General features: G+C 41.0%; 4 protein-coding genes across 16 annotated transcripts; 1 reads left to right on the forward strand and 3 right to left on the reverse strand.

Annotated features, from left to right (window-relative positions):
- LOC117434130 (oocyte zinc finger protein XlCOF20-like) lies at window positions 1-4,720 on the reverse strand. Of its 2 annotated transcripts, none has more exons than XM_059009172.1 (3): window positions 4,670-4,720; window positions 2,680-3,060; window positions 1-1,544 (listed from the first exon to the last, which is right to left on the reverse strand). In XM_059009172.1, the coding sequence occupies exons 1-3, from the start codon at window positions 4,683-4,685 to the stop codon at window positions 685-687; spliced, it is 1,257 nt and encodes a 418-aa protein (XP_058865155.1). In that variant the 5' UTR covers window positions 4,686-4,720; the 3' UTR covers window positions 1-684. The 2 variants fall into 2 exon arrangements, with proteins under 2 accessions (XP_058865155.1, XP_033912601.3); XM_034056710.3 differs by lacking the exon at window positions 4,670-4,720 and adding an exon at window positions 4,518-4,659.
- Window positions 4,721-7,918: 3,198 nt separating this feature from the next.
- Window positions 7,919-13,182, reverse strand: LOC117433606 (zinc finger protein 501-like). 10 transcript variants are annotated; one of them, XM_059009165.1, is made up of 4 exons: window positions 12,042-12,101; window positions 11,295-11,387; window positions 10,000-10,456; window positions 7,919-9,582 (listed from the first exon to the last, which is right to left on the reverse strand). In XM_059009165.1, the coding sequence occupies exons 3-4, from the start codon at window positions 10,442-10,444 to the stop codon at window positions 8,624-8,626; spliced, it is 1,404 nt and encodes a 467-aa protein (XP_058865148.1). In that variant the 5' UTR covers window positions 10,445-10,456; window positions 11,295-11,387; window positions 12,042-12,101; the 3' UTR covers window positions 7,919-8,623. The 10 variants fall into 10 exon arrangements, with proteins under 10 accessions (XP_058865148.1, XP_058865150.1, XP_058865149.1 ...); XM_059009167.1 differs by lacking the exons at window positions 11,295-11,387; window positions 12,042-12,101 and adding an exon at window positions 12,952-13,182; XM_059009166.1 differs by lacking the exons at window positions 11,295-11,387; window positions 12,042-12,101 and adding an exon at window positions 12,850-13,182 and having other exon boundaries at window positions 10,000-10,452.
- Window positions 12,188-16,586, forward strand: LOC117433546 (zinc finger protein 724-like). 3 transcript variants are annotated; one of them, XM_034909914.2, is made up of 4 exons: window positions 12,238-12,313; window positions 13,181-13,365; window positions 14,756-15,098; window positions 15,203-16,586. In XM_034909914.2, exons 1-4 carry the CDS (start codon window positions 12,238-12,240, stop codon window positions 15,859-15,861), a joined length of 1,263 nt encoding a protein of 420 aa, XP_034765805.2. In that variant the 3' UTR covers window positions 15,862-16,586. The 3 variants fall into 3 exon arrangements, with proteins under 3 accessions (XP_058865154.1, XP_034765805.2, XP_034765806.2); XM_059009171.1 differs by lacking the exon at window positions 13,181-13,365 and having other exon boundaries at window positions 12,188-12,313; XM_034909915.2 differs by lacking the exons at window positions 12,238-12,313; window positions 13,181-13,365 and adding an exon at window positions 13,604-13,843.
- Window positions 16,587-16,981: 395 nt separating this feature from the next.
- LOC117434127 (E3 ubiquitin-protein ligase TRIM39-like) lies at window positions 16,982-22,084 on the reverse strand. Its single transcript, XM_034056706.3, has 6 exons — window positions 21,215-22,084; window positions 20,245-20,340; window positions 19,193-19,426; window positions 18,477-18,499; window positions 18,278-18,393; window positions 16,982-17,718 (listed from the first exon to the last, which is right to left on the reverse strand). The coding sequence occupies exons 1-6, from the start codon at window positions 21,692-21,694 to the stop codon at window positions 17,174-17,176; spliced, it is 1,494 nt and encodes a 497-aa protein (XP_033912597.3). The 5' UTR covers window positions 21,695-22,084; the 3' UTR covers window positions 16,982-17,173.
- Between the last annotated feature and the right edge of the window lie 300 nt (window positions 22,085-22,384).

The raw sequence follows: 22,384 nt of genomic DNA on the forward strand, positions 1-22,384 counted from the left end.
TCACATTAAAAGGTTTACTGTAAGGGAATTCAATAAAAGCACTGGGTCTGTATTGGTGAATAGCAAAAGGACAGGAAACTCAACTTCTGATTACAATATGCAGCCAATTCAATTAAACTGTGATTCTATTAAGCACTTTTAAGAGTATATACAAAACCATGCATGAACTACAAAAACCTTTATGTAAATACTATAGACCTACAGTGACTCAAGTAAGTATTCAACCACCCTTACTGGCTTCCAGCACTTGGTGTGGGACATCTGTGCTTAAAAAAATAAAAATAGCATCCTAGCCACTTATCTCTGCATTGGTAGTAAATGGATGTAATTTGGAATGGCACTGTACTCCAAAGTTGGCTTTTCCAGTCCTGGTCTTTGTTCCAACCCTGTTCTAGATTGTTTAATTGAACCAATTAAATCTCCACCCAGACCCTGAAAATTCTAGAATGCCAATTTGGAGTAAATCATTTCTGGTAAATAGCTAGAATTTGGCCTTTGTTAAAAAACGTGAGTTTAAAAATAGGAGTTTTAAAATTAAATTAAAAATGTTTTTGTTTAAAATAGATTTTTGAAGCAGGGACAGCAAGATATTTAACAATCAAAATCAACTTATTCCGGCAACAAAATATCCAACCCACGAGCCTCCCAAACCAGCAGAGGGGGATTCTGTATTCACCTTTGGCATCAGCACCTGTGAGTTTTGCGCTGGTATGAATAGGTAAACCTCTTGCCACATTCGTTACAGTGATAGGGCTTGTCGCCTGTGTGAATCCGCTTGTGCTTTTTCAGGGCCCCCAGTTCCTTGAAGCACTTCCCACAGACAGCACAGCGATAGGGCTTCTCTCCTGTGTGAGTGCGCTGGTGGATGGTCAGCTGCTTGGAGGTTCGGAACTTCTTCCCACAGTCTGCGCACTCGTACGGAGTTTCTCCGGTGTGGATCCTCTGGTGGGTTTTGAGAGCGTTGGATTGCTTGAACCCTTTCCCGCAGTGAGAGCAGTGGTAGGGCGTCTCGCCCGTGTGCGTCCGCTGGTGGGCCCTAAGCGCGCGGGACTCGATAAAGCTCCTCCCGCATTCGACGCAGTGAAACGGCATCTCTCCGGTGTGGCTCCTCTGATGGCTTTTCAGGTGCTCCGATCTGGTGAACGTCCTCCCGCACTCGCTGCACTGGTACGGCCGCTCTCCTGTGTGAATGCGCTGGTGGATTTTGAGGTTTCCAGACTCCCGGAAGCTCTTCCCGCATTCCGCGCACTGGTAAGGGGTTTCGCCCGTGTGGATCCGGAGGTGTCTTTTAAAAGTGCAGGAGTTTCCGAAGGTCTTTCCACACTCGCGGCACTGCAGGGAGGCTGCGGCGCTGTGTGTTAGCTGGTGGTTTGTAAGGCCGTCCAGCGAGCTGAAGCTCTTGCTACATTCGATGCAGCAGTACAGGGTGTCCTTGGTGGAGATTCGCTCTCCGTGGGTCTCCTGGATATGCCTCTCCAGGTACTCCTCCCCAGTGAAATAGATCTGGCAGCGAGGACATGGGTAGGATTGAGGTTTTTGGTCCACTGCATGTGAAAAGAGAAAGAAAGTCACATACTTCCCCTAGTCACATACTTCCCCTGCCCCTTGCTGTTAAAATTAGAGCTATCAATAGCAAGAAAGTGTGTCACCGTCTCCACTCTCAATATTGTATTACCAAATGGAAGTGTTAATGTGTGGCCGTACTGTTTTGCATTACAGAATGGTTACCAAGTTCTCAGCTGGATAATCAATGTCATTTTGTACATACTGCATGTATGGCCCTGTGCTATCATATATAGCAGTGTGGAGTAGTGGTTAGGGCTCTGGACTCTTGACCGGAGGGTTGTGGGTTCAATCCCCAGTGGGGGACACTGCTGTTGTACCCTTGAGCAAGGTACTTTACCTAGATTAATGCTCCAGTAAAAAAACAACAACTGTATAAATGGGTAATTGTATGTAAAAATAATGTGATATCTGTATAATGTGAAATAATGTGATATCTTGTAACAATTGTAAGTCGCCCTGGATAAGGGCATCTGCTAAGAAATAAATAATAATAATAATATACCCCATGTTCTGATACACACTCAAAACTTGTGCTAAACTGTCCTGAGAAAAGTTGACATACTAAGGATTCCTGAACTTGCACATTTAGCCTATTGATTGTACCAAACTCCAAACCATTCTAGAAACCAACATTCCCAGTACGTACACACATACTTCTATATAGATTCACAAAAAAAATAAATGTACTACAGAATGTGCTTCCCCAAGGACAAACTTTCTCTAGAATCATATGGTGGCAATAATTATTTAATACTGATTTAACTTTCCATGACAAATATGTCCAATGGAAATGCGTATGTTTTAAGAAGTTAAAAAAAAAAATAAAAAAAAAAAATATTTATTCAGCAGATCTTTATTAAAATGACAGCTTCTGGATGGCTTGTCATTGCACCTACAAGCTCTTTGCACAAGTCTGGGGCACTATTCTCAATAAACAGTTTCAACAATATGTTTCACTACCTTCTTCAACTTCACTTGCATGTATAAACACGTACAAAGTGAATGTGTAAAGTGTGATGGAGACATCTTTCCACTGTAGCCCCTGGTTGATGTGAAGAAGCATCCAAACATTAAACGTGACCAATCCTTCCGATGGAAGTTTATTTTACTTACATGCGGATGAGAACTCCTCTTGATCCTTGACGACTAAATCTTCCGTTGAGGTTTCTCCTCTAGGAATCAAATTCGGCGGAGGGATCGGAAGTTTTTCCTGTACAGATTTTTGCTCCACTTTAAAATTTGCATGCAAGCTTTTAGAGCCCTTGGTTTTAATCTTGTGGTGGGCAGTTTTTAGAACGGGGACAAACCCCAGTTTGAAGACATCCTTCGCAATCGAGTCAGATTCCAGTACAAGGGCCTCCTTGTGAATCGGGGTATATTTTGTAAACGGTTTTGTAGCAGAAAATCCTGGCTCTGGAACAGACTTTTCAACCTGAACGTGCTCCACCTTCAAGCCGTCCATTGCATCCAGGAGAGACAACGCGTCTTCGGTGCCTGTGTCAAAAAGAAAAGTCAACCCTTGTTTCAAACCATCCCTGCTGAGTTTCAAGCTTGTTATAAAAACACCAGGTCCCGCAGCTTTACATTCAATATGTACAGCAGTGTGGCTTTGCAGCTCTGGCAAGAAGAACATCATTTTAAAAATCGATGTTAAACCAGATTTTTTAAAAAAAGTTACTACCTCGTTTTGTGTGTTTTAAAAGAGATCTAGAATAAAAGGACCACGCTTTATGGCAAACCTACTGTTATTCCAAATGCTGCAGCAGTCATATCAAGATTCTAAAGGTCCCTCGTTTTAATGTCACTGAAAAGCACGCCCAAACAAGTTTCCCCAAGAGCTTCCAAGTTTGGGTTTTATGAATGAATCTGGGGGTCCAGTTAGCCCAAATTGTATCTTGTTCTGCTTTAATTTGGTAACGTTGTGCATTCTTCAAATTATACTGCTGATGGTTTATTTATTAACTAGATGTGATGTCTTTTTTAAAAAAAAAAAAAAAAAAAAAAAAACAGTTAACATCCTACTTGAATTTATTTATTTATTTATTTAAAGCTGTCACGGTTTATGTACAACGTCAGTCAAAACCAAAGAGTTCAGTGTGCTGTATTATGGTATAATATTATACAGTATAATAGTTTTTGGAATACCGACTCCCAATATAGTATGGTTTGTGTACAGAAATTGAATTCCCCCATTCACAGCATCTGTACTGTATAAAGAGTGTTTCTATACCAATAGTGGGCAGCAGTGTGGAGTAGTGGTTAAGGCTCTGGACTCTTGACCGGAGGGTTGTGGGTTCAATCCCAGGTGGGGGACACTGCTGCTGTACCCTTGAGCAAAGTACTTTACCTAGATTGCTCCAGTAAAAACCCAACTGTATAAATGGGTAATTGTATGTAAAAAATAATGTGATATCTTGTAACAATTGTAAGTCGCCCTGGATAAGGGCGTCTGTTAAGAAATAAATAATAATAGTACTACTAAACTTCGTTTGATTGTGACAGTAACATGATTAAGCGGTTATTTGTCAGGGCCAGATTTGTTTAACTTACAAATAATGCATCGCAAAAATACGCTTAACAAGCATGTAAATCGGCTTCCAAATTAAAATGATGACTTTATAAAAATTAAAAAGTCACACCCACTACGATCATGATGTACTCGAGTCACACCACCTATTTTCCCCAAAGTTAGGACGACAGTTTGCTCATTAAGTGTATTGCTTTAATACCCCGTATGTGGGCCTGGTTTTATTTATGCACTAATGTAATTAAACCGAGCTAGTTCTGGGGTGCATTGTGTAATAAAATATACCTTACTATATTAACAACATAGCAGGGCTTCAACACACAGTTAAGTGCAGCTATAGTGACCGGATTTGTACCTATATATGTAGCGAAATACCTTGACAGCTCATGCTGTGCTCAGTAAACATGTTTATAAGAGAACTTACGGGTTTGCCTGGTCCCGACTTTCTGTGGCAGCGTAAAAGTCAACGAGATTAAAAAACCACAATACAAAACAACAACCTAGCAAATCACAATTCGGACAAAATGATCTGTCCTTCCGGAACAAGGTTACAAACATGTGACTAACATACATTACCATCGCTGCGTATCATTGGCAGGATTCAGGCAGAGCAGAGTGCCTCGAATTGTGATTGGCCAGTTTTATCCGCTGCTAAGTTACCCAGTTTAGGGGTGAAGCTGGCGCCATTTTGGCTCCACGGTGCAGCTACACCGTACACTTGTTAAGAGCCTGTAAGAACCAACATGGCAAAGTCGGAGCTGCAGTTTCATACCCCACTCCTCCGAATCCACAAACCTAACTTAAACGCACGTTCAGTCGTTTTTTTTATTTTTTATAAAAACGTTAGTTTATTTTTAATCTAACTCTCAAGTCACAGTCACATTGATATATATAATTATATATATATATATATATATATATATATATATATATATATATATATATATATATTATATTATATTATATATCACTTAAAATGAACACCCTTTTATAAAAATGACCAACAAAGCATTTTCACAGTATTATCTAGTTCAGTTTTGCTCAATTACAAGATACCTAGACAAAACAAAACAAAACAATACATACATCAGTCAAATAATGGCTTTAGTTTTAATCCAACCATACTAACAAATCAAACGTGATAAAACGTTATAAGTTAACTTATACAGAGGTTTACAAATCTGTACTCAATTTAGCACATACACCAATGCAAAACCAAGAATAAAGCAACCTTACATAATCATTTTAACCAGTTTCTTTAACAAAAGCATTCCACAGCATTGTGAATTAACTCACTCCAACATCTACCAATTGTAGAACCTTATATATGTATATATTGACTTGTTTTTTTTTTATGTATTATTTTGAAAGTTTATAGACTAAATTGTGCTCAGCAAACTTGTTTTTCTTGTGACCTGTTAAGTCCCAAGTCATTTATGGGGCTTTACCTGATTATCCAAAAAAAAAAAAAAAGTTTCAAAATGTTCAGTTTTTCTTTCTTCCAAATGGTCACTTTGTTATTTTCACAGTGAAATACTTTAAATTTAGGAGTAGCAGATTCAAAACAAAAATAGTAATTTAATCATGGTGTAGTTTTATGCTTTGCTAAAATATATATATATATATATTATATATATATATTGTAACATAGCGGGGTATGAGAAACAGCAGGGAGGGGGTTAAAACCTCCCTGCTAGAGAAATGCACTGTTTTGATTTGTGTTCTGTTTTGATTTGTGTTGATTTAATTGTTTAATGGTTTAATTGTTTTATTGTTAATTGTCATCCGCACCTGGGCGTTATTGGAAATTAAGCCCAGGTGCGGGAGTTTAAAAGGAGAACAGGCAGTATGCTCGCGGCTGCTAAAGAGAAGGAGGCAGAAAGGAGTGCTCTGTTTCCTAGCAGTCCCGAGAGAGAAGGTACGGTGCAAACCTGTATGGTTAAGTGTGTGGAACAGGGAAACGGTTTAGCCGTCCTGTGATAGTTAGGTTCCTGCGTGTGTAGTTAGTGCTCAGGAAGAGCTAGGTGTTTATTTTGTGTGTTTTGTTTGTTTCCTGTTTATTAAAAAATTGCGCAAACGCGCTTAAAAAAATCCATTTCTCGTCTCTGGGTCAAGTTCTTAAAGGGGCAACGAACTCAAGTGGGTGAGTTCCTTTTACATATGGTGGCAGAGAGTGTGGGCGCCCCTACGACCCAGAGAAATATGGATTTATGGGAACTGATCGAGAAGATCAATAGAAATACAGCCGCTCAAAGAGAGCGAAATGAGAGATGGGAGAGAGAGATGGGGTTGGCTCCAGTAAAAAGGAGGGAGCCAACAGAATTGGAGCGGTTAATCCTGGAATGGGAGCAGGCCAGCGGAGCTCCGCAGCCTCCCGAGCCAGAGGGGGAGGAGCCGCCGCTGCCAGAACCCAGAGAGGAGGAGCTGCCGCTGCCAGAGCCCAGAGGGGAGGAGCCGCCGCTTCCGGAGCCCAGAGGGGAGGAGCCGCCGCTTCCGGAGCCCAGAGGGGAGGAGCCGCCGCTTCCGGAGCCCAGAGGGGAGGAGCCGCCGGAGCCCAGAGGGGAGGAGCCGCCGCTTCCGGAGCCCAGAGGGGAGGAGCCGCCGCTTCCGGAGCCCAGGGGGGAGGTGAAAAGTTTACCTCCACCACAGCCCCGACCACCACCCCTACGGTCCAGTCCGGCACCGCTGCGTCCAGTCCCTCACCCTTTGCTCCAGGACACCCGGCCGGTCTTCCCGGACCTTCCTGCGCTGGACCTTGAGCCCAGGAGTGTGCAGCACTGGCCACAGCTTTTCCCCTGGTCCCCTGCTCCGCTCTTCCCGAGCACCCAGACGTCGCTGGGCTGCTGCCAGACGTCGCTTTTGCTCCCCCTGTTCGCTGCTTCGCTTCCCCTGGGTGATCGGACGTCACTGCGCCGGTTCCCAGGGGAAGATCTCTGCCCACTGCTGCATCCTCCAGTGCCACGGTCTACGCTCCGGTCGCCCCTGTTGAGCCGTTGGGTCCCCTTGTCGCCGGTGCGAGGTCCCTACCTGGCTGAGCCGGGACGTGGACCGATCCACCCTCAAGTCTGCCCGTGGAAAAGGGCAAGAAAGGACATTTGTGGACTTGAGGGTGGGTGGTTATGTTTTAGGGGAGGAGGTGGCCGTCTCGTGGCCTGTGTCTTGTAAAGACAAGGGGGGGGATATGTAACATAGCGGGGTATGAGAAACAGCAGGGAGGGGGTTAAAACCTCCCTGCTAGAGAAATGCACTGTTTTGATTTGTGTTCTGTTTTGATTTGTGTTGATTTAATTGTTTAATGGTTTAATTGTTTTATTGTTAATTGTCATCCGCACCTGGGCGTTATTGGAAATTAAGCCCAGGTGCGGGAGTTTAAAAGGAGAACAGGCAGTATGCTCGCGGCTGCTAAAGAGAAGGAGGCAGAAAGGAGTGCTCTGTTTCCTAGCAGTCCCGAGAGAGAAGGTACGGTGCAAACCTGTATGGTTAAGTGTGTGGAACAGGGAAACGGTTTAGCCGTCCTGTGATAGTTAGGTTCCTGCGTGTGTAGTTAGTGCTCAGGAAGAGCTAGGTGTTTATTTTGTGTGTTTTGTTTTATTTTGTGATTATTAAAAAAATAGCGCGTGAGCGCTGGAAAAAATCCATTTCTCGTGTCTGGGTCGTATTCTTAAAGGGGCAACGAACCCGAGTGGGTGAGTGCGTTTACAATATATATATATATATATATATATATTTTTTTTTTTTGACAAGGTGATGTTACACTGGGATATTTTGCTTTGTTTCCAAACAACATCTAAACCAGATTTTTGCAATCTATTAAAAAAAAAAAAAAAAAAAAAAGCAATCGCCCAAGAAGTAGTGTTCCCAAAAACTGCACATCCAGAACTTGGAAATCATTCTGATAAGTGCTACTATATTCATGCACAAGGACAGCTTCCTCCACATGAAGACATGAAGGATGGGAACATCTGTAGGTTCAGGCTCTTATTGAAGACAAGCCCTGCTATCTTTCACACTGAACCAAAGGGCAAAACCACCATTTTTCATGGGTTTATCAGAAATTGATTTATCTTTACTGTCAAATTCTCTTCCATACAAATTGTTGCCTTCTGCACATACAGTATAATATAGGGCTGTGTTTTCACATTGTTTCATGAACATTTTAATATTGTAAATACTCTATTCCATACATTCTAAAATTATGACATTTGAAATCAAAACACATTATTATACTATTACAACTGAAGACGGGCAACAGCAGCTACTTTTAATCCAATGCATTAGGTTCCAAATTAAGGTACATAACTAAAACTGTAGCAATTCCTCCCTAACCCACAGAAGCACCAGCGCCAATGCGATACTCCCTTTGGACCAACAACTTTGCACAGCTAAGGACACAAACTTGTGCTGGAAGACTCGCCCTGCACTCCAAGCAGCTGTGCTTTTACCAAATGAGCATTGTTTAACACTAAACAAGTCATTTATGTAAAAAGACTCTGATGCTTTTAAAAGATGAACCAGCTTTTAGTCTTGCATTTAGTTCAGCGACTTGTCTCTTTTGTGGGTTCGCTGGTGAGTTTTCAGGGTGCCGGATTGCCCGAAACTCTTTCCACATTCAATACAGCGATAGGGTGTCTCTCCTGTGTGAACTCTCTGGTGTTTCACAAGATCTCCCAAATGTCTAAAACTCTTCCCACAGTCCGTACACTGGTGTGGGGTCTCCCCTGTGTGAATCCGCTGGTGTCTTTTAAGGTTCCCGGAATCCTTGAAACACCTCCCACAGTCAGTGCAGCGATACGGCGCCTCACCTGTGTGAATGCGCTGGTGTTTTTTAAGGTGCCCAGACTCTCTGAAACTCTTCCCGCAATCGATACAGCGATATGGGGTCTCTCCTGTGTGAATTCTCTGGTGCGTTTTCAGATCGCCCAACTGCTTGAAACGCTTCTCGCACTCATTGCAGTGATAGGGAGTCTCTCCTGTGTGAAGTCGCTGGTGCGTCTTAAGGTGTCCCAAGTCTCGGAAACCCTTCTCACATTCGGTACAGTGATACGGCCTCTCACCAGTATGAACTTGTTGGTGTTTTTTAAGGTCTCCTAACTGTTTGAAAGTCTTGCCACACTCAGCACAGCGGTAGGGGGCATCTCCAGAGTGATAACGCTGGTGAGTTTTAAGAGCTCCCAGCTGCTTGAATCTCTTGCCACATTCGGCACAGTGATAGGGGGTCTCTCCTGTGTGGATTCGCTGGTGCGTTTTCAGAGCTGAAGACTGAGTGAAACTCTTCCCGCAGTCATTGCAGTGGTGCGGTTTCTGTCCTGCGTGAATTTGCTGGTGCTTTTTCAGTTTGTCAGAGTCTCTGAAACTCTTCCCACAGACAGCGCAGGGAAAGGGATGCTCCGTGTGTCTGTTTTGGATATGCTTCTCAAGGTGCTGTTCCCCAGTGAAATATATCTTACAGTGAGAGCAGGGGTAAGATTGACATTCTTGATCCACATTTCCTGCAAGACCATGTGTGAGAGAAAAAAAGGTTAGAGCACAAGAACCATACTGGCTTTTCTTGAACGTGAATAGCGATCACACACTCCAAAGCTCTACAACGGCAGACAAACTGAAAATTAAGAAATCAGGACTATGGTTTTGACTTAATGCATGCAATGACACTACTGCAGAAAACCTTTGAAACGTGTAAGCATCTACAAAACACAGCAAAACCAGAACCATCTACCGACGCATGCAATGGGAGTCTAATGCACTGGATATTTGTACCAAAAAATGTAATCAGCTACAGTACTATTGGTACTACTCCATGTACAACGCCTAAGCTGTACCAAGGTTGGCAGATCACACTGTAACGAATCCCATTATTACACCTGAAGATAAAAGACAGTCAGTGCAATTCACTTGACTTTACTTACCTTTGGTTTCGGATGTTTCTTGATCTTGAGACTCACAGACGCTCCCGCCAGCGCTGTGGAACGAGGTTTCTCTTGGGTGAACTTGCTGGTGATTTGTAAGGGCGTCTAAAGAACTAAAACTCTTCCCACAATCAATGCAGCAATACAAAGTGTCCCCAGTATGCATTTGATCTTGGTGCGTGTCCTTTCCGTTCTCCTCTCCCTCTACAAGACAGACAGATCCATGCTCATGCAGTTCAGGGATTTCCTTAACATGGAAAGATTTTAGTTCTGGGTCCTCTTTAATGTGGATAGACCCGAACGCACGGACATCCCTTGCAAAGAAGTGTGATTCTAGTATAGGGTCCACCTCTTTATCTGGAATAGGAGTCTTCTTTTGAAATGGCTTTGGTGGTGTTGCACACGCCTGCCCAAGGACCTCCTCCTTGATGAGATCACGCTCCATCTTCGACCCTGTCTTCAATAAAAGCATACAGTTGTTAACACACTCGTTCTATGAAGAGGGTTCGGCGCTCACTAATCTAAATACACTTCGGCTCATTTATGTTATAGATATGAGGCAGAGCAACCGGAACTGAAAAGCAGCTCCTGAACTCACAATCAAAAGGAACAGACTAATAAATACAAATGTAATATATAAATAAACAGTATTTCAGGAATTACAATAAGAACCACTCGGTGTAACTGGATACATCATAAAAATGTAAAATTAAACCAAAAAAAAAATGTGTTATTTGCCCTTTAGCGTAAGATAAGGGAGACAATGACATTGCTGTTTTTCTTTTTGTTTTTCTATGCCGTTTTAATAATAATAATAATAATAATAATAATAATGTTTTTGACCCTTTAAAATGTTAAGTAGTAGCACTGACCTTATTTAAAATAAATAAAAATAAAACTACTGCATTAAACCATGTTAAAAGCATAACGCCACGCACAGAGAAATGATAGTAAAAAGCGCATTAGCTAAAGCGTGGGAATCGCTGCGTTACAACTAACCGCATCCTTACATCATCCCCATGGCAACTACACACGCACGTAGCTTTTGAAAGCCAACACAAAAAGTGCACATTTTGTTTTAACAATCTGTGTATACCAGTCCACTAAACATTACACACACCATTTTAATATTATTGTATTATTATTTAGCAGACGCCCTTATCCAGGGCGACTTACAATTGTTACAAGATATCACATTATTTTTACATAAAATTACCCATTTATACAGTTGGGTTTTTACTGGAGCAATCTAGGTAAAGTACCTTGCTCAAGGGTACAGCAGCAGTGTCCCTCACCTGGGATTGACCCCACGACCCTCCGGTCAAGAGTCCAGAGTCCTAACCACTACTCCACACTGCTGCCCATCCAATAGCTTGAATCTCATCGTTCTTCCAAAACAGTGACACAGATAAGTCAAATAAATCCACATATTACCACAACCAGAACTGTGTTGATAGACAATAATAGTAACGTTTCGCTAGCTGTGCCGCCAGCTTCTACTGAGGAACATTGAAGCTTTTAACAAATCATATGGGAAAGAATGCGCGCAAGATGCCGAGTTTGTGTGGTAGTGAATAATAATAATAATAATAATACATAAAATAACACAACAACTAGCTCCATCGGCTATGAAGCTAAATAAATACTTTGTAGACAGCTGTTTAATAGTATTTATCAATATATTCTTTATCAATGTAAATGCTGTACATGGTATTTTTTTGATTTATTTTTTACAAAACAATTTTTTTAAGGTAAATTAAACGATGTTTGTGGAACACCACTCACTACCCGACATTGTTCCAAACTTTAAATAACCAGTAGACTATAAATATGTAACCTGCTTCAATATTTGACATAGTTGTTAAATTTGATTCATTTACCCATATAAATTCTTCATACTTTGTGATGGTGGTCCACTATGAAAGGCGCTATATAAAATAAAGATTGATTGATTCTATCCCCCCCAAAAAACACACACACACACACACACACACACACACACACACAACCTTGATAGTAATCCACAGCTTCAATACACCTACAGCATTAACCACGCTCCATTCGTTCACGTCTGTCGTGGTGATAACTGTATAACGTTTCATTCAATTACATTTAAAAAAATTAATAACGTGCAGATTCGTTGAACTCTTTCTATCCCAGCTCTCCGGATTCAGACACATTTGTAACTGCCCACTCCTGCCTCTTGTCTGTAGACTCTAGTTCCGTTTGACCTGGGGAATGAAAAGAATTATATCGACCAGTGTCCGGATACGCCTCGTTCTTCAAACCAAACGGGAGGCAGTTCCGCTCTATGGTAGGCAAAGTAAAAGCATATTCGTTTTTAAGTTAAAATGGTTTAGTTTTTAATATTAGCGGTGTAGTTTTCCGGTGCTGTTCCCGAGTAAAAATAGGTTTTATTTAGCTAGAAAACCATGTTGAAATGTACCAGTTTAATTAAATATTAATCTAACGTAGCTAGCTTTTAGTAAATGTGTGAACCAGTAGTTGGTTATAATTCAAGCCAGGATTGTGCATTTCAATAAAATAGCAAACATCACGTTGTTCAAATATACGAAAATGTCATTTATATTCACTCACAGTGCATTTTATGAATTATGAATTATGTTCTTAACAAACGTATATGCGTTTATATTTTCATTGCAAAAATCTCAGCGTTATGTGAGTCAAATTGCACATAACCAAAACAAATAAATACAAGTACGCAGTGTTGCTTTAAAAATACATTACAAACGATTATATATATAAAAATAAATAAAATACAAGCTGCAAATTTCACAGACACCATATTCTTAATGTTAATGAATTAAAAATGTGGGGAAAGTAGGCTACCTGTGATTCCAATGTTTCCTGCCACCGGGAATTACTATCCACATCTCTCTGTCCTCTATGACTCTCAGTTGGTTTTGCATACAAACGACTCCAGGAGATTACCTCTGCAAAGACTCCTCAAAGTGAGGAAGGTGATTATTGGGGCGTGCACTGAAGAACTGGGCACAGCTCGACAACGCTGATATACTCCTCCACAATTAGCCTGGAGGGTTCTTAGAGGCTTTTTTTAATCAGGGAAAATGTTCTGCATGCATTTATTATTGAAACGAGTGAAGAAAACGCTGCAGAGATTTGTGACGATTGCTGTTTTTGTTTTGACTGCCGATAACAGCAATCCACACAGATCCGAGCAGCGGTTTCTTCGGCTGTTTCGCTTGGAATTGTGAATTCCTCTGCGGATTCACCACGGGGAGATCCGCTGCAGCTGCACTGACTGTAAGAAGAGTTTCAAGCTGTCCTGGTCCTCAAAGCACCTGCGAATTCACACAGGCGAGACCCCGTACAGATGGAGCGAATGTGAGGAGAGTTTTATGTACCTGCAACACGTGAACAGTAAACAAATGCCTAGTCTGAAACACAGTTTATTACAGCACATACAGCCAGGCTAAAAGTTTTGTGTGTATGTATATATATATATATATATATATATATATATATATATATATATATATATATATATATATATATATATATCCCAACCACGGGATACAGTTTCACTATTCTCTATGCTATAATCAGGTTTTAGTCACACAGGCAGATTTTCAGTTTTTTTTTGTGTTCAAGCGTTTCACCCCGTCTGCTCATTACACCGTGTCGTTGTTCCGGTTTATGCAAGACTCAGGAGGGATGTTTGTGATTTTTTAAATCTCATTTTTAAAATAAGCAGAATAAAAACTGTACCCAGAAATAGACTTGAATACACAATACTCTCCATAACACACCCAGGAACGAGTACTCTTGAGTGGAGCGTGACTGTGTCTTCACTTCATTCAAGGTAATGTCTGCTCTACCCAGGTCACGCCTAGTTACGTTACGTGGACAGCGTAAATGTAAATATTAATATACCCAACTGTGCAATGTAGCTTAATCTTTACTGGTACAGCTATTCGAATATTTTGAATTCCGTTCTATATATATATTTAGCCTCATTGCCGTCACACGTGAAAAAAACAAACAAACATGATGTGAACCCCATTTTGTCAAATTCTACTGTTTACACTTAAATCATTTTTTTTTTGTAATTTGTTTTTGTATTTTATTTATTTATTTATTTATTTTGTTATTGATCCAACGTTTGGGGAAACAGATCATTTGTCACGAGGCTCAGTTTCAAAAGTGCTGACGGTTTGCTGCGGGTTCCACCAACACATTCCTTGAAGATATGTTTATAGAGTCTGAAATCAAGAAATAACGTTCACCTGTCCCTGTAAAACAGTGTACACATTTTTAATTGTCACATACAATCAGTGCTGTGGCCTATTACCTTATTGACAGTGTTATGGTAGGTGTTTATATTTGTTTGTCCAGCTATGTCCCCTATGTGAAATATCAGTTTTGAAGAAACCAGCTGCTAGCACAGTGTTAAAAGTTGAAACTCTCTCTAGAAATCCTATATTCATCCAAAAGGAAACATTGATAATGTTACTGCGGTAGTATTGACAAGCAACATCTATTGTGCCTTTATTGCTGGACTATTGCATTCTGGTTTATCTGACTTGAGCTCAATTTATGGTACTGGCATGTAATGTCCTGGGAAGACATATTGAATTCCCGGGACACTTTCCTAAGACCGGGACGATCCGAGGAAAACAAGGACAGACACTGTGACTGAAGATCTAATTTTTTTAGATAGTGACTTCTACATTTACAAAGATATGTTTAATATATTCACTTTTTTATGATTAAGGTTCTCTTGGATTCAAAAGAAAGGACGATGGAACCAGTTCATGTTACAGAAGAGGGTGTGGAGTGGAAACACTCAGCAAAACCAAAGCAGTTTAAACAGCAGACACATGATGTTCAAAACCACAAGGAGACTCCTGCTCTACAATCTGACTCCACTGCAGAGGATATCAGCGATCTAGGATCCCTCCACAGTAAAGAGGAGGTCATTGATCCTGAACTGGAAGCTGCGTGCATTACAGATGAGACCACTGAGCCCGTCCTGGAATCTGACCCATTTGCAGCTGATGTCAACGAGCTGGGATCTGGGTACAATTTACGGGAAGTCCCTGAACATAAGATAACATGTAAGTAAATCCTGCTAACTGCACTTCTATATAGATAAAAACCATATATAGATAAATAACACATTTTCCCTCTTTCCCTCTTACTCTCTTGCATGATCTTGAAGTGGATATGGACCAAGAACCTCAATCTAATCCCTGTCCCCACTGCCAGTTCTCTTTCTATGAGGAACACCTTGAGAAGCATATAAAGGACACCCACCCAGAACAGATTCCCGCTGCAGACTCCCCGTGCAGCTGTTCTGTATGTGGGAGGAGTTTCAGTCGTCCATACTCCCTTAAAGAACACCAGCGAATTCACACAAGAGAAACGCCCTATCACTGCTCTGAGTGCGATCAGAGCTTTGGTCGGTTATTTTCCTTCAAACGACACCAGCAGCTTCACAGAGACGAGGCCCCATTTCACTGCTCCGATTGTGGGAAGAGTTTCCGTGAGTCAGAAAACACCGGCAAATTCACACTGGAGAGGCACCTTATCACTGTACTGAGTGCGGGAGCAGTTTTCGCGAGGCTGGATCTCTTACAACTCACAAGCGCATTCACACAGGAGAGAGGCCCTATCACTGTACTGAATGCGGGAAAAGATTTCGAGTGGCATGGTCCCTTCAAGCCCACCTGCGAATTCACAAAGGAGAGACTCCCTTTCTTTGTGGCGAGTGTGGAAAAGGTTTTAGGCTGTCGGGACACCTTAAAAAGCACCAGCGAATTCACACCGGAGAAACACCATATCGCTGTACCGAATGTGGAAAGAGCTTTAGAGAATTAGGACACCTTAAAACACACCAGCGAATTCACACAGGCGAGACGCCTTATCACTGTACAGAGTGTGGGAAGGGGTTCAAGCAGTCTGGGACACTTAAAAAACACCAACGAATTCACGCAGGAGAGAACCCTCCAGCACTGCACAGGCCCTAAGGATTCTACTAGAAAAGCCCAATATTAATAATGAGAGATTATTTTAGATTTGTTATAGGACGATACGATTTTTGTCTTGTGGCTCACCTGCCATGAAGTCTTTCTGTGCTACTGCTATATGAAAAGTAAAACACATACATTGAACTATTCCTTGATTTTTCAATTCTTTGTTATTTGTTGTGTGTGTTTTAGTCTGTCAACCTGTTTATGGTGTTTCGGACAGTGCTTGTGCTGATCAGTCTCCATTCTTCTATATGACCGGGTTGAAGGTTATCAGAAACACAGTGTAGGAATAAGCTTCATTTTTATAAGGATGTGTGTGTGTGTTTGAATGCACATTTCTACAGTTGTTAGTTTTGTAACCTGTTTCATTGTGTAACTGTCTTTGAGTGGGTCACTGTTTTCTGGGAGGTGTGCTTATCTGAAGATAGGGTGCTTGTTCTAGGGAACTTGCAGATAAGCCAAAATACCATATATGCTAGTAAATGTAGACAATGCTGGGTACTGAGATAAGAACAGGATTGACAGGTGAACTCCAAGGCTGACCGCACACAAGAATGTTATAAGGGGGGGGGGGGGGGGGGGCAGGTTTCTGACTTAAGGAGGTCCTGAAATTGAGGAATGCAGACAGCACCTGACTTGGCAAAGGAGCACCAGGGGCACTTTTTAAATATTCCCTTTGTTCTGTACTATAATATTAACTATAGATCAGTTTATATGCTGTTGCACTCTTGTGTACTGTATCTACTATGTTTAATATTAATTATTGGTAAGAAAGGGGTCTGAACGTAACACCATGGGTGATTGTATAACTGCTTGGTCCATGTTATTTTAGTTTATTACTGTGTATCATACTTCTAATTGTATTGCACCTGTTATATATCAATTGGAGACAAAAAATGAAATATGTTAAACTGGACTAGTTATTCCAGAGAACGGTTACCTTCCAGTCAGTTCTCCCAGTAATTAAATAGTAACAGTATTTCCTCCATGTTAATACATTACAGTGAAAACATTACAATGTGATCGTGTGTGTATACGGTATACATGTTTTATTTTTCAGATATCATATTTAAATGCAACTTTTGAATACAAATTTTAATTTGCCTTTACAGTACAGAGTAAAAAAAAAAGACTTGTGCACAGCAGATGGGAATCTCGGTTTATAACTGAGGGGTAAAGATTTTCATGAGCGCCTTATTTTTACCCCCTTCGTTGTCACCAGGATAAAAGTAAGGGTAGATTTTTTTAGAGAAAGTGTCAGTGAAAGTGTAGAGATGGACCATGTCATCTGCATTGTAAAACGACACCTGCCCGCCTTCATAGTCTAGGAACACTCCAATCTTCCTGGGCTTGACTTTCATAGATAAGCGGATCGGGGGTGAGGTACAAGCCTGATACTGATTGCCATTCCTCAGAATCAAGCGCCAGAATCCATTCCCTGGGGAGGCGGTAATCTCCCCTTTCCTTTTGACAGACTTTCTGGCCACACCCAGCTCCCACTCGATTTTGTCACCCACCTCCACCTCCCAGTAGTGTCTCCCAGACACGAAACCCTCAGAGCCCAAGACAATGAGATACTTGGTAAACCTTTCTGGATTGTCTGGGAGAGCTTGGATGGTGTCTCCCACTCTGACACTGGTCCGAGAATCTGATACAATAAGCTGGGGGTGTGCAGTGTCTTGATCCAGAGTCACTGGGGAGGCAACTGCAAACAGAACAGAAATGAGTTGTTAGTCTCTCTGTTTGACTCTTCGCATTTGTTTCAAGTCTGTTTGTTAAGCCTCATTAGTATATGATCACCCACAGTGTGGGTGATCATATATATTAAGTGAATAGGTTAAGATGCTTGATGCTTGCAAAGAAACACTGATTTTTGTTGGTGTTGCAAAAATGCATGCAATAAGCCTGTTGTAAACTGACACCACATAAAATAGCCCATGATTTGTTGTTATTATAGTAGAGAGGATTTTAAAAGCCAACAGGTATCAATAAACGTTTGCATCTGTGGTTACAGACTGTCCAGTCCCTTGTCAGCGAGATGAGATCAGGTTCAAATCTCTAATACCACAGATGCAAACGAGCCTGGCTCTTTTGCATTGTGGTTTTTCAGAAATTTTAACCTCATCTCACCGACAGCCCACCCATTGCTTACAATTAAAACAACAGCATCTCTTATGAGCAATGCTGATTTGTTTTGCATTTCCCTATAGTGTGAACCTTTCTACATGCACACAGCTCAGGGATCTAGTAAGACTCCCCTGTACCTGGATTAAGGATGCTTTTCATCTTCTTCCACACTCTGTACTGGAGAGGTCCCATATATTCTCCAGCCTGCAGGCTAACATAAACCTCTTCTGGTTTCTGAAACTTCACCTCCGTCCTGTAGTAAACACAGAACTTGTTAGTGTCTCTGGAACCAGGCAGTAAGACTGTGGAGAATCAATACTGAGAAAGGATACTCACCTACGGAGGAGATGTTTAATATCCTGGGGAAAGAGAATGGGAAACATGAATGACTACACATGAACTTTTTATATACATTTAGAAGCCTCAAACCTTTTGAACTTGAACAAGCACTAAGAATTTTAGCCAGCATGAAATCTCTTGCACACCAAAGAATGTTTCGTGATAGTTGGATATTTTCAGTCAGTAGACCCGATTTTTCTTTCAGTAACTTTACACCAAAGTGAAATAAGTACCAGGAAAAGGGAAACAATGTTTTAAAACACCTTTGAGATGTCCAGGTACCAGTACAATAGACAAACAATTGGAAAATCGAATTTAAGCTTCACATATTATTTCTATATACTGTATAACATATAATCCAGGTAGAATCTAAATGTACCTAACTTCAGGGCTACAAATTCAGTGCTATTTTAATTTTGTTCTGCCTTATTGGCATGTAGACCAAAGGGACTTTTGTTATACAAGTACCTTCTTGGCAAACCAATTAAATTAGGGGGTTGTTAGATATGATTGGGATCCAGTTTAACCTTCGTCCAGCCACTCATTGAGTCAGCTTAAAATTAATACAGTACTCCAAAAAGGGAAATATTTATTATCACCCCACCCACAGCTTTGCTGGGGGGCCCATGCATTTTCTCGTTTGGGGTGACGGAATCAATCACAGGCTTCCCATTGTCTATCAACACAGCTGTCTTGCTCTGGATCTCTCTTACCTTAAGTAACTCAGGGGTTTCCTGGAGTGTCAGTTTATTTTCCAGATCTCTGGCTGCTTGCTCCAATCTGCTCACTTCTGCTGTAACATAGCTCCCGTTTTCATCCAGTTGTTTCCGGAGCCCCTCTTCCTCTTTCCGTAGCTTACTAATCAGAACCCCTTCTTCCTGATCCAGGAACTGGTGAAGTTTAGTAAAGTCATCTTCAATCTGCACTTCCAGGCTTTCAGCCTGCTCCTGAAACCATCCCAAAGCACACCGTCAAGGGCAAGGCAGGAATGCTAGGCACTAAACATGACCTAAACTGTGATTCAGAACCCTGATTGTATTGGAACTGGAACTGGAACTGGAATTGGAATTGGAACCAAATATATTTCGGGCTTCTGATTGTCAGTGTTTTACACCTACTTTATACTCTCCTTTAAGAATTCAGTTGATACCTGTTAAGCCAATTGTTTATCTCTATCACAACTGAGAAACGTGTGAATAGTAACATTGATTTAATTTAGAGGTTTTTTTTTTCTTTCTGTGAAACAACTAAATGGGCTTTCAAGCCTTAATTTTAGGCAGAACATACAAATGAGATAGCAACATGTTAATAAGTAACTAATCTTTATTACAGCTATTATTTTGCAGTGTTTATTTCAATTTCAATTTCATTGCGACGCTGTAAAACAAAACTTTAAGAATAACTTCCTCGAGTTATTCATTTCAAAATAAAAATACATACTTGTTGAAATCTGATAGTTTTATTTTTTTAGTTGAAAAAAAAAACAGAAGTGGTGGCTGTTCCTTTTGCCCTTGGACATTGTAATTCACTATAGAATGTACGAGAAATGTCAACACGAACAAAAAGCTATTTGTTTTGTAATTTATGAGGCAGTTAATGGTTAACACACTGCATTGTTGAATTGCTAATGTATTCTGTTTTGGGTAGGTGTCGTTTCCTGTTTCTTTTGGCAAATTGTGTTACAGTTATCAAGTCTGGCAGTGTTTTTGTTGGATTATTTTCTCTTCGTTTGGCTCAAGTCACTCAGAATATAATTCTTTGTTACCTTTAGGGCTAATCTCTTCTGGTCTACTTCTGCCTTTAACTGAGTGGCTTCTTGTATTTGCTGTTGAATTCTCCACAGGGACTTTGATAACTTCTCCTGCAAAGAAAACATTGTGAGTGATCCTGCAAATCCCAGTGATATTGATACAGCAGATTATTATCTTCTCAGACCAGCTTGGCTCAGCAATAAAAGGGAATACACCCTGCCGAAGCTGTGACCATGACATTGACGGAGTTCACAATTTTCTCATAAAATAAACTTTAGGTATGTTAAAAGTTAGGTTTGCATCATGCTTAAATAATATTGACTTTGTAGATTGACTTTGTAAACCAATCTAATCATTTCTAAATCATATATGCCCTGTGCTTAATGGCAACGGGCCGGGGGGCTCCATTCTCAAAGCTGATTCCCCCCATTCCCCCATTGCTAGTTTCAAGACCAGGATTAATGCTGATCTGGGTCTTGAAACCAGTAGCTAGCAAAATATCATAAATTACAATTCTAAAGTGAATAAGAAAAAAACATATAACTGCTTATAAGTTTAAGTTTTCCTGACTTCGTGGATTGTGTTTTCCTTCCCCCCCCAAAAAAACCACTAATGCATTTTTGTGTAGCAAACAGCTTTAAGAATCTAGCACAGGCTGCATTCCGTTTCACTACCACTGCGTTACATTTCATGAACCAAAAGGAGATGAGATACAGTAGTTATTTTAAATTTCTCAGCCTATAGACAATCTTCCTTTTCAGAACAACCAACTGCTCCTTAGTTTTATATCATTGAAGCTGTTTTATTCCTGTCAGAAAACTTTAACTTTAAAGTAAACGTGCCTTGCCTCAAAACAGAACCTGTTGCCTCGCCTTGTATACAGTGTGTATTCATCTTAAGAGACATTAACATACATTTAAAATGACAAACAGTTGTATTATGTGACTGACTGTCGCCAAGTCTAGGACACAAAATAAAAAGTACCTTGTAGGTCTGGAAGGCTTCCTTGATGGGTATAACATTGTGGGTTTTGTGCTCCCTGGAGCAGCCGCACACCACACAGATCGCTCTCTGGTCATCTTCACAGAACAGCTTCAGCTCCTCTCTGTGCTCTTCGCACTTAGTCTCCTTCAGAGATGCATGCAGGGCCTCCGCTCTCGACCGCCTCACGCTGTCCACAACGTTAGTCAGAAGCAGGTTGGGCCGGAGGCTCCTTTCTACCAAGGCGCTGCACCGAGGACAAGAGAAACTGCCTTTATTTTTCCCCCAGAGCTGGCTGATGCAGTTCCTGCAAAAGTGATCACCGCACTCCAAAATGACAGGCTCATTGAAGAGCTCTTTACAGATTGAACACGTGAGCTCACTGTGCAGTTCCTCTAAGGTTTTTCCAGTAGCCATTCTCTCAGTCTGTTTTCTGTTGTGAGTGTTGTAGTCTGAAAGAGAGTGCACTTTTTTCATTGTCATTCTGGGTGTGGCTACAGTACCTGATTTTTCCAGCCAGCTGAACTTTGGGCTGTGTATCTGAAGGCTGTGTTTGTTTAGCAAGTGCTGCAAATGAATCCTGTAATTAAAGAATAGTTTTGCAAGTGGAATATTGAATGTTTCTTTTTTTTAACACAAGCTATTATTTTATAAAAATGTGGCGTTTTCACAAATGCAAACTCTTTGTAGATCTTGCTTAGTATTATCCAAGCACTGGGGTTACAACCACAGAAACACAACTAAGACTGCTTAAAAAAAATGAATTCTATTTAGTTGTTTGGAGCAAGTAAAAAGAAACAGGTGTTTTTTATCAAGAGCCTACTCAAGACTGGAGGAAACAATTTGAAAATCTGGCGTTCCCTGTACCGGCTGAACTGCATTCCTCTAGGGTTTTGTTTCATGGGTACATTCCTCAGCCTCTCTGCCAGCTCCACACCCTTCAGTATCACCCTGTGATTGCTATCCTATCACCTATCATCAGCCGTGCCTTTATCTAGACGGCTGCATCACATGGTGCATTCCCTCAGCTGTATTACACCAGGTACAGAGTTTATTGGTGGATATTTAAAATAAACACTTTCATTAGACTTTAAATCATCTTAACATAAACCATATAGTTTTTATTCCCCAAAAACACATTTAACACATGGTGGTATTAATTGGGAACATGTA

The sequence above is a fragment of the Acipenser ruthenus genome, chromosome 38 (assembly GCF_902713425.1).
Source record: "Acipenser ruthenus chromosome 38, fAciRut3.2 maternal haplotype, whole genome shotgun sequence".
NCBI classification, from domain to species: Eukaryota; Metazoa; Chordata; class Actinopteri; order Acipenseriformes; family Acipenseridae; genus Acipenser; species Acipenser ruthenus.

What these genes read in the sequence shown, in the direction of transcription:
- LOC117434130 (XM_059009172.1), bottom strand. An exon ending in AGAGGAGTTCTCATCCGCAT is followed by an intron (nt 1,545 to 2,679) that starts GTAAGTAAAATA and finishes TTTCACATGCAG; the next exon opens with TGGACCAAAAACCTCAATCC.
- LOC117433606 (XM_034055970.3), bottom strand. Translation starts at nt 12,101, where the DNA reads ATGAAACGTTATACAGTTATCACCACGACAGACGTGAACGAATGGAGC. An exon ending in AGCTGTGGATTACTATCAAG is followed by an intron (nt 10,457 to 12,008) that starts GTTGTGTGTGTG and finishes CTTTTATTGAAG; the next exon opens with ACAGGGTCGAAGATGGAGCG. An exon ending in AGAAACATCCGAAACCAAAG is followed by an intron (nt 9,583 to 9,999) that starts GTAAGTAAAGTC and finishes ATGGTCTTGCAG; the next exon opens with GAAATGTGGATCAAGAATGT.
- LOC117433546 (XM_034909914.2), top strand. Translation starts at nt 12,238, where the DNA reads ATGAAAAGAATTATATCGACCAGTGTCCGGATACGCCTCGTTCTTCAA. An exon ending in GGAGGCAGTTCCGCTCTATG is followed by an intron (nt 12,314 to 13,180) that starts GTAGGCAAAGTA and finishes TGCCGATAACAG; the next exon opens with CAATCCACACAGATCCGAGC. An exon ending in CCCTGAACATAAGATAACAT is followed by an intron (nt 15,099 to 15,202) that starts GTAAGTAAATCC and finishes ATGATCTTGAAG; the next exon opens with TGGATATGGACCAAGAACCT.
- LOC117434127 (XM_034056706.3), bottom strand. Translation starts at nt 21,694, where the DNA reads ATGACAATGAAAAAAGTGCACTCTCTTTCAGACTACAACACTCACAAC. An exon ending in AGAAGAGATTAGCCCTAAAG is followed by an intron (nt 19,427 to 20,244) that starts GTAACAAAGAAT and finishes GGATGGTTTCAG; the next exon opens with GAGCAGGCTGAAAGCCTGGA. An exon ending in GAAAAGCATCCTTAATCCAG is followed by an intron (nt 17,719 to 18,277) that starts GTACAGGGGAGT and finishes TTCTGTTTGCAG; the next exon opens with TTGCCTCCCCAGTGACTCTG.